At 34.7% G+C, this 12,892-nt stretch overlaps 1 protein-coding gene across 9 annotated transcripts in view; it reads left to right on the forward strand.

Moving 5' to 3' along the window:
* DMD (dystrophin) overlaps window positions 1-12,892 on the forward strand; it is a 1,947,932-nt gene that overhangs the window by 811,102 nt on the left and 1,123,938 nt on the right. For all 9 annotated transcript variants that reach the window (XM_064483309.1, XM_031445593.2, XM_064483311.1 and 6 more), the window contains one exon: window positions 11,413-11,574. In XM_064483309.1, coding sequence (XP_064339379.1) covers window positions 11,413-11,574 — 162 coding nt within the window. The remainder of the gene's footprint in view (window positions 1-11,412; window positions 11,575-12,892) is intronic.

The raw sequence follows: 12,892 nt of genomic DNA on the forward strand, positions 1-12,892 counted from the left end.
ATGAGCACATGTGCAACCAGAGAGCACCTCACCATTGGCCCAGGGGCTTTACTGACCGGGGCAGCGGGCGGTGGTGTTTGTTACCTTGAAAAGACTGGGACAAGATGAACTCTGTAGATTCCTTCTGGATTTACTGTATTCTACTTCCATCACTTTCTTTTTGAAGCTGAAATAATGCATCAGTTTGCTCCTGTCAAGGCAGAAGACCAATTTCATTTGTCTACCCATGAAGATGAATAGATGCAGCAAAAATCCAGAAATGTCTTAAGATATATTACTGTACAGCTCACTGACCATTCTACCAATGCTTTACTTGAAAGTCATGGCTATCTGATGTCAGGTTCCATTGATAAAGTGATTCCCAAACATTACTTTCAAGCATGCTTCCCCCAGAAGTCACAGGAGAACTCGAGGGACCTGCACAGACCTAAAACAGATGAAGTTTCAACTAACCGTGACACCAGTGGTTTTAATGTTTATAATCTTCCTCTAAAGGAAATTATAGGGAGCTCTATGCACATGGTTTTGGGGTTTTTCTGTACAGTGGGTTTAAACTAAGTGATATAAACAAAACTGAATCTAAAAGCCCTTGTAAATAATGTAACATCCTTTTATATTTAAAGAATATGTATACAAACGTGTGCATCTGTGTGATTATTTATAGCCTTCATCTCTGTCAAGTACATTAACAAATATGCCACAAAAACCAACTGTGCCAGAACCCTTTATGAGTTAAATGTAAAGTGGCTTAACGCAGCAGTTTTTTCTATTTATTCGGTCTTTCTTATCTAAGGAACACTGTGTGGGACCTCCTTTCTTCAGGAAAAAATTGGACAGACTAATTTGAAAACAAAAGAAAAAAAGGAACCAACTGAAGCTTTTGATGGTTCCTGAGATTGTGAGCAGTTGTAAATTGTCCTTCCTGCTATAAATTATCTTCTTTTTCCTCTGCTCTTCTTTTAATATCCGTTTAATTCTTTTTGCAAAATACTAGCTTGATTTTTCTTAAAAACATTTCCTCACCCTGCTGAAAGCATGCCTAACCGTCTAGAAATGTTATATGCAACATTGTGGGGATCTGTTATTTTTCCTTCTCCATACAAAATCATGAAAAATGAAATGTTTATTGCTCATCAGCCTGGAAGAAATCCAAGTCTACAATGAGACCCAGGATGTTCTTCAAATTTCACCTTCTTTGGATGACATTCTCCTGCCAGTTCTGAACAATTTAAAGTTGAGAGAACCTGTTTCTGAGACAAATAGGACATTCCTAGTGATCCTTAAATAATTTCTGACATTTTCATGGCATCCATCCTAAAAGACCTTCAAATTATGCTTCTGAGATTTTAATTGGTTGTTCCTTGAAATTATTCATCAGTAGGCCAAGCATTGCATTTAATGGTAGCAGTGGTCTACTACATGGAACGTTGGTAGATGGGTATAAAACGCGTGTAATCTGCTGGCTGTTGTATAAAACAAAGGCATTTATAAGTCTTCTAATCATGCCATACTACTATAATTCTCAGTGCTTCAAATTACACTTCCTGTGTCCTTCATTATCTGTCTCTTCAAGCCTTCCATAAACTGTGTCCTGTCTTTCCCGGAACCACATTCTAGCTGTTCCTCACAACCATCTTTTTCCTCTTTCTCTATCTCAGTTTATCAAGTGCTGAATTCGTGGACGGTGTCAGTAGTTTGCTGCATAGTTTGAACCAGATAGAACAAAAACATGAAATGGTGTTGCTTCAAGCAGACATTTGATTCATCTTTCTTATTGGCATCCTGAATAGATTCCATTGTTTTCCAATCTCTATGATATTAAAAACGCTAAATTCAGTTTAAATTGCCTTAAAATTTCAATCTCATATTTAGTTGAATGTTCTGTTTTCAGCTCAAACTTAACACCATGCCTAACTGGCCTGCATTGGAAGCCAAGAGTGATCAGTTTCCTCCCTACACTTTCACCACATTCACTCACCCCAACCTGGGTTGCATTATTCTCCATTGACCTAAGAAGTAGGAATGAAGAAGTAGGCAAAAGTCTCCTCTTAACTAGCATCTTTATGATGTTCATGGATTACATGTAAGGACACAAAACATTTGCTTTCTTTAGGGTGCAAGTGTGGGTTCTTTAGGAGGTATTACAGAAGTTCTTCTGTCTTCCTGTGTCTTTAACAAGAAAAACATGCTATGTAAAGATATCTTAGAGCCTCTTCATCCTGGAATACTCTTGCTCCACAAGCAGTATTCCTACTCGACAGCTCAAACATGGCTACCTTCTTCAGTGTCCACTTGACCTATCAAAATGTTTTTGCCACACCAAGCATTGGAAAGTACACATGCCCCCTCTCCTCACTATGCCATCATTTCCAGATCCTTATTTTTAACCCCTAAGTAGTCATAGACAGCAAATAATGCACTCAGCTACATATGCAGAGTTCGAGTTGGTGATTAGATGCCATCCCCTTCCTACTTTGTAGACTCTATGCAGAAGGGTTGAAGTACCACCTTTTATTCCTCCTCGAGGAGTAGACAGAAGAAGCCATCACACTCTGTCCCTGGGCCATGGATTCAGTGTGACTGTGGCTCTCTCCTAAATTTTCAGAAGGTTTTAAAATAAGTAAGATTGGAGTAATGATGGAAAGGCCAGCTTTCCCACCTCTTTTGTAAGCCCTTTTGAGATAGATCTTTTATTTCCATTTATTAGGCTGAGAGGAACTTAGTACTTATTGTTTTCAGTTGAGGACTATAGCCAGAATTCTAAAAGAACAGAGTCTAGTGTATTCTTGACCGTAATAGTGGAGCTTCAGAGTAGCTAATAAGTTAAATAAGAGGACAGGAGGAACCAGCTAATCAAACATGTTCTCAAACCTACCAACATAATTCAGTCAAATTAAGTATTCGTATTATTTGATACTTGAACAAATTACAGCCTCTTTGTAGGTAACAAAGAAAAGCAGTAAGGAAGTAGTTGCATTAGTTGCCTGGCCCCCTGAACTTGAAACTCCAGAAAACAGAACTTCTTGGTCAGGACAATCTGTGTAGTCGAGTGTGGCTGTTAAACAAGCGGATTAGGACCTCTCTTGGTCTCCATGTTAGTTTCTGAAGAGCTGTGGAGAGTTGGATTTGGTTTTAGCACATCTTATCAGACTCCCACTTGTAGCCACTGTCCATGAGAAAAATACTCCTTATTGTGCCATCTTGTGCAAGGTAGCAGCATTCAAGGTGGCAATTAAAGCTCTCCCACAAGCAAAAACTTCAAGGATTTATACTTGTTTTCCTTTATTTGCATTAGAATTTGGGACACATTTTTTTCTTTTTTTTTATTGAACTACAGTCAATTACAATGTGTAAATTTCTGGTGTACAGCACAGTGTCCCAGTCATGCATATACATGCATATATTCGTTTTTATATTCTTTTTCATTAAAGATTATTACAAGACACTGAACATAGTTCCCTGTACTATACAGAAGAAACTTTTTTAAAATCTATTTTTATATATAGTGCCTAACATTTAAATGCTTTTTAAAAAACTTTAACATTTTATTTTTTATAATTTATTTATTATTGTATTATTTAATTATTTTGTTTTGGCAGTGGTGGGGGGAGAAGTAATTAGGTTTATTTATTTTTAGAGGAGATACTGGGGATAGAACCCAGGACCTCATGCATGCAAAGTATGCACTCTACCAGTTAAGCTATACCCTCCCCCCAGTGCCTAACATTTATAAATTTGAATCTCCCAAATTTATCCCTTCCCACTTATTTTCCCCTGGTAACCATAAGATTGTTTACAATGTCTGTGAGTCTGTTTCTGTTTTGTAGATGAGTTCATGGTGTCCTTTTTTGTCTTTCCTTTTTTTTTTTTTTAAGATTCCACATATGAGTGATGTTATATGGTATTTTTCTTTCTCTTTCTGGCCTACTTCACTTACAGTGATGATCTCTAGCTCCATCTATGTTGCTGCAAATGGCATTATTTTATTCTTTTTTATGGCTGAGTAGTATTCCATTGTATAAATATACCATATCTTTATCCAGTCATCTCTTAATGGACATTTAAGTTGTCTCCATGGCTTGGCTATTGTGAATAGTGTTACTATGAACATTGGGGTGCATGTATATTTTTGAATTAGAGTTCCCTCTGGATATATACCCAGAAGTGGGATTGCTGTATCATATGGTAAGTCTATTTTTAGCTTTTTGAGGAATCTCAATACTGTTTTCCATAATGGCTGCACCAAACTACATTCCCACCAACAGTGTAGGAGGGTTCCCTTTATTCACACTCTCTCCAGCATTTATTGTTCATGGACTTTTGAATAATGGCCATTCTGACTGGTGTGAGGTGATACCACATTATAGTTTAGATTTGTGTGTCTCTGACAATTAGTGGTATTGAGCATTTTGTCATGATCCTATTGGCCATTTGTATGTTTTCATTGGAGAATTGCTTGTTTAGATCTTCTGCCCAGGTTTGGATTGGGTTGTTGGTTTTTTGTTGTTGTTTTTGTTGTTATTAAGTTTTATGAGCTGATTGTATATTCTGGAAATTAAGCCTTTGTCAATTGCATCATTTGCAAATATTTTCTCCCATTCCGTAGGTTGCCATTTTGTTTTGCTTATGGTTTCTTTTTTTGTGCAAAAGCTTATAAGTTTAATTAGGTCCCATTTGTTTATTTTTGCTCTTATTTCTGTTGCCTGGGTAGACTGCCCTAGGAGAACATTGCTAAGATTTATGTCAGAAAATATTTTGCCTATGTTTTCTTCTAGTAGGTTTATCGTGTCTTGTCTTATATTTAAGTCTTTAAGCCATTTTGAGTTTAGAACACTCAGGAGTATTCTAACTTCATTGATTTACATGCTGCTATCCAGTTTTCCCAAAACGACTTGCTGAAGAGACTGTCTTTTCTCCATTGTATATTCTTACCTCCTTTGTCGAAGATTAATTGCCCATAGGTCTGTGGGTTTATTTCTAGGCTCTCTGTTCTGTTCCATTGATTCGTATGTCTGTTTTTATGCCAGTACCAAACTGTTTGATTACTGTAGCTCATTCGTACTTTCGGAAGTCTGGGAGGGTTATTCCTCCAGCTTCATTCTTTTTCTTCAATATTGCTTTGGCAATTCTGAGTCTTTTGTGATTCCATGTAAATTTTAGGATTATTTGTTCTAGTTCTGTGAAAAATGTCCTGGGTAATTTGATAGGGATTGCATTAAATCTGTGGATTGCCTTGGGCAGTATGGCCATTTTAACACTATTGATTCTTCTGATCCAAGAGCATGGGATATCTTTCCATTTCTTTAAGTCATCTTTAATTTTCTTAATCAATGTTTTGTAGTTCTCCGTGTATAAGTATTTTACTTCCTTGGTCAGATTTATTCCTAAGTGTTTTATTGCTTTGGATGTGATTTTTTAAAGGCATTATTTCTTTACTTTATTTTCCTGCTATTTCATTATTAGTGTAAAGAAATGCAACTGAATTCTATATGTTAATCTTGTATCCTGCTACCTTGCCAAATGCTTTTGTCAGCTGTAGTAGTTTTTGTATGGAGCTTTTAGGGTTTTCTATATATAGTATCATATCATCCAGATATAGTGACAATTTTGCCTCTTTTCTTCCAATTTGGATACCTTTTCTTTCATTTTCTTTCCTGGTTGCTGTGGCTAGGACTTCCAAGACTATGTTGAATAGAAGTGGTGAGAGTGTGCATCCTTGTCTTCTTCCATATTTTAGTGGGAAGGCTTTCACTGTTGAATATTATGCTGGCTGTTGGTTTGTCATAAATAGCTTTTATTACATTGAGATGTGTTTCCTCTATACCCACTTTGGTAAGAGTTTTTTTTTTTTAATCATAAATGGGTGTTGAATTTTATCCAGTATTTTTTCTGCATCTATTGAGACGATCATGTGATTTTTGTCCTATCTTTTGTTTACGTGGTGTATCACATTGATTGATTTACGTATGTTGAACCATCCTTCTGGGACATATATTTTTTTCTATGTTTGTTTTTTAGTTCATCTACTACAAAAATCACTCAAAGAAATGATGTCTAATTTTAACATTGGCTAAAATATTTATTACTTAGGAAAAAAGAAAAGAATGTTGGAAATAAAAATATTTGACATATCCAGATCTCACTGGCAAGTACTTAGAAATAAAAAATATAAATAAGTAAAATAAATAAGTGTATATTTTATTGCAAGATGATCTGAACCATATTCTGTTTTTTTAAATCAGCCATCTTATTTCTGCTTTTCTTTATTTCCTAGAAATATAAATGAGTAATAAAAAAAAAAAAAACCTCCTAGGTAATTAGTCTGAACTAAGAGCCTGAAATTTTCTGTAAATTGAAACAGAACCGGTAAGAATTTATAATTCTTTAGAAAATCCCGACTCTAGACTTCTCAGAAACCAAATGTCTCTCAAAAGTCTGCTAAAATAATTCCCTTTTTCACATAGGGCCAATGAAATCGTCAATTTTGCAATGTTAAGCCTGAATCTGTTGAGTAATTTAAAAAGAAAAACTGAGAGCCCCTGTTGCCCGGCAACAGGCAACCACATAGGAGGCAACCAAGGAATATTTATTACATAATTGAATAAAAACAAAGGTTTGTGAAAGATACCAAGAAGTCAAAGTACATGTTCTCCACGCTTATGCTTCCCATTTCATAAGACCCCTATCATAACTCTTGTATCCTCCACAAGGGATTCCACAGCAAAGGGTTTCTTCATGAAAACCTCCTTCACCCAATGGGTTCTCCACAATCATATCTGGACATCAGAATCCCATTTCCCCATTCTTTCCCAAAGAAAGCAAATAAAACAATAACACACATCCTAAAAGAAGAAACAAAACAATGAGAGTTTTTCCGATTCCCACTCCTAGATCTCACAGATACTGGAAGAAAGTTATTTTTATGGCCTTAAACTAGCTCATGCTATATTATGAATTAACTTTCTCAGTACTATGTATTTTAGGAAAGTTTTTGTAATCCATAATATATAAATATTGTATGTATGTGTGTGTGTATAAATATCTATCTATCTATATATATATAAAATTTGTGGAATATGTGACCCAGAGAGAAATTTCAGTCAGTGTAGGATTAGGAATTTTGAACAAAAGCACTCTTCTGCCATTCTTTAACTCATTAATGTAGATTTGTTTTTCTTCTTTCTTTCTTTGGCTGAAAAATGTTGTATCCTTGCATTCTACTAGATTTTTTTCTAGTTTGGTTGCAGTCTTCCTATAGTGAGAGAATATACATATAGTTTAATTCTTCAAAATATTCTATGCTTAACAAGTATTTACTGCTGGTTAGAAAGCTTAATTATAAGGAAAATATATGTAATAATTTCCTCAGGTCCTATTTTAATAGTGAAACACCCAAATTCCTAATTAATTTGCAACCGTGAGTTTGCCTATCACCCCTTTAATGAAACAAAATGTATTATATTTTATAATGAGTATAATAAATATATTAAGGATATGTACCTCCTTTAATGAATGATGATTTATAAAAAATCAATGGGATAATTTGTCTAATTTTTTTTTTCTATTTTAAAGTTTGTGTTCATATTTTAAAAACATATATTTTGGGGCAGATTCCTAGTTTTTATTTCACATGAAAAATGTATTCTTCCAGAATGAAATATTCATTTTTCCTCAGTTTCTTAGGCATGCTGCACTCTGATTTAAGTGTTTGTAATATTGGGGCACAAGGGCTAATACATTATTTAAAAAAATAGGAATGTGAGGAACAATCAATTCACTGTGAAGACAACTTTCCATTGCCAACAAAAGTCACTCAACTTTTGATGTTTTTTTGCAGAGCAATTTGAGGAAATAAGAATAATTTATTTTCATGTATGTTGATTTTTTTTAAATCTTAGTTTTCTGAATTTTCTCTGAAAAATCAAATTAAATGTGTTTTCATTATGTTTTTTTCTTGGTAACTGTTACTAGGATTCAATTTTCTACTTTTATATTTTTGTTGTTGATTGCCAGTCTTTTAATGTCTTTCTAACTCTCGTCACTTTTGCTGTTTTTGTCTAACTGTATGGTTCCTTTTATTGCTGAGCGGATTAGCTAAAGACATGAAATAACATTTTAAAACAACAGTTGAGTAGTATTCTGGAACAACAAGAAAAATCCAGTTACGGTTCAGGACATCCTACCAACTCCATTCAGTGAGACGGCACAGGTCAAATGTGCTGAGCATCCTAGAAAATCCACGGGCTTGGCATCCCATCAGGGTCTGCCTAACAAGATGTTTAGAAATAGAAGGCTGCTAATGCCATTACTAGTTCAAAGAATTCTGCAAGCTTGGATTGACATCAACTCTTTTCACTCCCTGAGATAATCAAAGAATCTGTATAAATCTGTCTCTCTTATTGACTGCCAGGCCAGGCAAAGAACCAAACCACCTGAGGTCAACTCTGCCATCATCTCATAGGCCATTTCACTTCTTTCAACCCCAAGAATCTCATGAATAGAAACAGTTAGATTCAAAAAAAATAACTTTGAGTCTTGATATGCTGTTTAATATTATGCTATAGTATATCCTACTCAGTTACATTAATGTTCTACAGATGTGCACAAAAGAGTAAGCTGTTTTTGCCATTATCCAGATAAAGGACCAGATTTAAACAATGCCTGGGTAGACAATCACTACATGCTGTGATTGGGAGGTTTCTCTTGTCACCTGTCACAATGGTGAAATTTTATCATTAGAGAGCCTTTTCTCTGGAGAAACTCTGGGTAGGCGACAGACATTCTGCTCTGTAACACAGAAAGATCTGATTATAGCCATGAGCACTGTTATCTAAGTTATTATGTGATGCAACTTTTGTTTATGTTTTGCCTGGAAAATAATAAGCAAAGTATATTTGAGTTAGAGTACAGGGCAGGGTCTTGGTCACTGGCTTGGATTAAGTATTTTAATAGAAATAGATTAAAGTTTGCTCCCAATAATGTTTCAATCTATTCAACCTATTCTGACAGATTTAATAATAATAAAAAATTAACATGAAGATCTGTTATTGGAAGAATATATCTCTAAGTGGTGGTGAAATTTTCCCCCCAGTTCTTTTGAAATCCATTTTTTTTCGCCTTAGACTACTTGAACTCTTCTGTTTTCCCCACTAAAAAGCCTTGTTTTATCATTCATCCAGCCATAAGCAAAACTAGTGGCCTTTTTTCTCAGAACTGATACTCAACAGTGAATAAAACAGCCATAATCTGTAACTTCATTAGAGTTTATAGTCTGAAGTAGAGGAAGTTAATGGGAAATTACAATATGGTGTGATATGTGCTAAGGCAGAAATACAAAGTGCAAGAGAGAACTCTTGGTGTCAGAGACAGCCAGCTGGAGAGGGACATGTCCACATTTTCAAGGTAAGACTCAAAGGCTAAATGTAAATTAGTCAATAAAAGGAAACTGGGCTTGGGATTATTCTAAGATAAGGAACCAACATTTTTAAGGGCAAGTATAAAGAGAGATATAATATATGCTGGGAAATTAAAGTTAGTATTTCTTTTTATCTCCGGCAAGTAGTAGAAGACAGCACAGGGACAGTGAAGGCACTTTTGAACCATGTTAAGGAACATGACTTTTATCCTAAGGAAAATAAGTTATCACAAAATAATTTAAAGGAGAGAATCATTATTTTATTTTGGGAAGAACACAATGTAGTTGCTTTGCAGATGGTTAGTGGCAGGGCAGGATACCGGCCAAGATTCTAGGAACATGTTAAAGGCAAGAGATACTAGTGATATCAAGTAAAGTAATGATGGTGGGGAGAGGAACTAAAGGATGTCATCAAGGGACATTAGAAGGTAGAAGAAAGGCTTGGTGATTGATGGACTGGTTAAATGCAAAATGGTGAAGAACGTGATAGAAGATGGAATATCCAAAATTATGCTTAATAAAAGCAATGATTAATTGTACATAATTGTAGTAGGAAGAAAAATACAGAGAAAAAGCAAAAACAAGTTGGGGATGTGGGAAGTAGGTGAGAAGGGGATACACGGTGGGTCCATATTTGGTCCTGTTGTTTTGGTGGCTGTGGTGACATCCAAATGGAAGTGTCAAGTAAGATAATATATATGCAGGTGTGGAGATCACAGGAGAAAACTGAACTGGAAATGTAGATTTGAGGATTGTAAGCATGTGAGGTATACTTGAAATTAAGGGTACAGGTAGAATGAGAAGAGAGAAAAGCCTCGGACAGAATCCTGAAGGTTTACGGTATAGGTAGAAATACTGAGAACAGCCTCTTTGCTTCTGCAGTATCACAATTCTTCCAGCTCCTTTTCCCTTGGTCCAGATGACTTTAGTCTTATTCTTCCTTGAGTAATGCCATTTTCCCAGTTGACTTCGTTAAAAAACGTTGACATCTCCAGTATCTTTTAAGCTTAAGAGCCAACATTTATATTCTTGATACAATGCCTGATAGTCTTTATATAATATAAAAAGCAGTATTATTTTTAAAACACTAATCATGGTCTGTGGGAAGGATAGTTCTATTGTACCAGATAATCATGCCTACACATTGTATAATGAGGAAAAATACTTGATTATCATGCATAACTTAAGGAATTCTCAATCAGTTGCCTGTCCCATTCCTTTTATAACCACTCTTTTAAAGGTGAACAGATACTCGAAGGGAGACTCTGCAGTCTGTTCAGCATGCTATTTATACTTAAAAAATGTTAAATTATCCTAATCATACTTAAAGTAATAATCAAGTTTAATTGCAGCTATATTAGGATTACCTATTATTTGTTCTACTTCATCAGTAACACAAATCCAATTGTACAAACAATTTCCATAATCCAAATTGTGAAAGAAAGTAAAGGAAAAAAGACCATTCAAAACTGGTCAAAATGGTATTCAAAATAAATCGTTAACCAGATGGTTATCTAAAATTCTTTCGAGAAGGAGCTGATTCTGAACAGATTGTATATGTGTCTCACTGGTGGAAGTGGATTATCTGTCTTGAATTGGATTTTGATGACGATGACCCTATTCTAAGTAAACCAAATCTCTTGAACTACATAATGAGATCAGGAGGAACATTCGGCCTGGGAACGGCAGACTGCAATGACGGAGATGATTTCACTAATGTTTTTTCCAGCCTCTTTCCTTAATGTACATAATACAGTGGTTTTGTCCTGCACAGATTCCCGATCTTGCAGTTCTGTGTGCTGATTCTTTTTTTTTTTTCCCTTATTTTCATTTTTGTAAGTAGAGCTGAATGAGTGGCAGGAAGCTGCGAAATCTATCTTACAAAAAGGTGATTGGAGAAGAATCTAGAATCGTCATTTACTTTTGCAGCAGGATTGCAGAAAAACTATCACAAGGAAACATTGAACTTACTCATTCTTATTTCTTCTTCTCTTTAGGCTGTGAGGAGGCAAAAGCTGCTTGAACAGAGTATCCAGTCTGCCCAGGAGATCGAAAAATCCTTACATTTAATTCAGGAGTCCCTCTCATCCATTGACAAGCAGTTGGCAACTTATAGTGCTGACAAAGTCGACGCAGCTCAGATGCCTCAGGAAGCCCAGGCAAGTAGAACCTGGAATGAGCTTCTCTTCTTTTGTTTCTATTATCTGAACAACACATTGCTGATTTTCTAACTTAAAATTTATTCAGCTGGTTGTCCAGAGAGTTACTTGATTGACTGATTCAACTATTTGGAGATAAGGGGGAAACAAAAAAGCTCTAGATCAGTATGCTAAGATTTTTTTTTCAAAAGAATTAAAAAAGATTTTTATTGAGGTAACATTGGCTTATAATGTTATATAAGCTTCAATATATACAACATTATATTTCTTTTTTATAGAAGTATAGTCAGTTTACAATGTTGTGTCAATTTCTGGTGTACAGCATAATAGTTCAGTCATTCATATAGATATATATATTCATTTTCAATTCTTTTTCATCATAGGTTACTACAAGGTACTGAATACAGTTCCCTGTGCTATACAGTAGAAACTTGTTGTTTATCTATTTTATATATAGTAGTTAGTATCTGCAAATATCAAACTCCCAATTTATTCTTCCTACCCCCTTTACCCTCCAGTAACCATAAGTTTGTTCTCTATGTCTGTGAGTCTGTTTCTCTTTTGTAAATAAGTTTATTTATGTCTTTTTTTCTTTTTCTTTTTTAAGATTCCACATAAAGGCAATAGCACAGTGTATTTTTCTTTCTCTTTCTGGCTTACTTCACTTAGAATGACAACCTCCAGGTCCATCCATGTTGCTGCAAATGACATTATTTTATTTTTTAGTATTCTACTGAGATTTATTTTTAAATGTATATAATGGAAGAATTTGAAGTAGGGACACTTAAAATACAGGGACAATAGCACACTAAAGTTTTCTTTTCATCAATATTTTCAAGCTATACTTGGCTCGAGGGAAACCATAGCAATATAAATTGTAAAGAAAATGTACAATAAAATGCAGCCTCAAATACTTTATTATCAACTCATCTTTGTTATCTTGGAATCAGAAGTCATATGATCTCTATATTCTGTGTTTAATGTGTTACAAGTCATTAATAACAAGAAAGAGATATGACTTTGCATTTTACTACTACTAATGCTACTCTGTATACTCCTGTATACTCACACACATATACATTCAACCTACTCACTCTGAATTATGAAATGTGTTAAAGTAGTTTTACTAGAATGGGAGTTAAATGGTAATGAAAATAAATCTAAGTCAACTTTATACTGAGTTAATTCAGGCTATATCTAAATTACCTTTCACCTTTGGAAGTAATTTGAAAATGCTGTTTTTCTATTTTTAAATAATATTTACATGTATGCAAAGTATCATTTGTATTATTTATTTAAATGCCTTTACGGTTTTCTG

Source organism: Camelus dromedarius, chromosome X (genome assembly GCF_036321535.1).
Source record: "Camelus dromedarius isolate mCamDro1 chromosome X, mCamDro1.pat, whole genome shotgun sequence".
NCBI lineage: Eukaryota > Metazoa > Chordata > Mammalia > Artiodactyla > Camelidae > Camelus > Camelus dromedarius.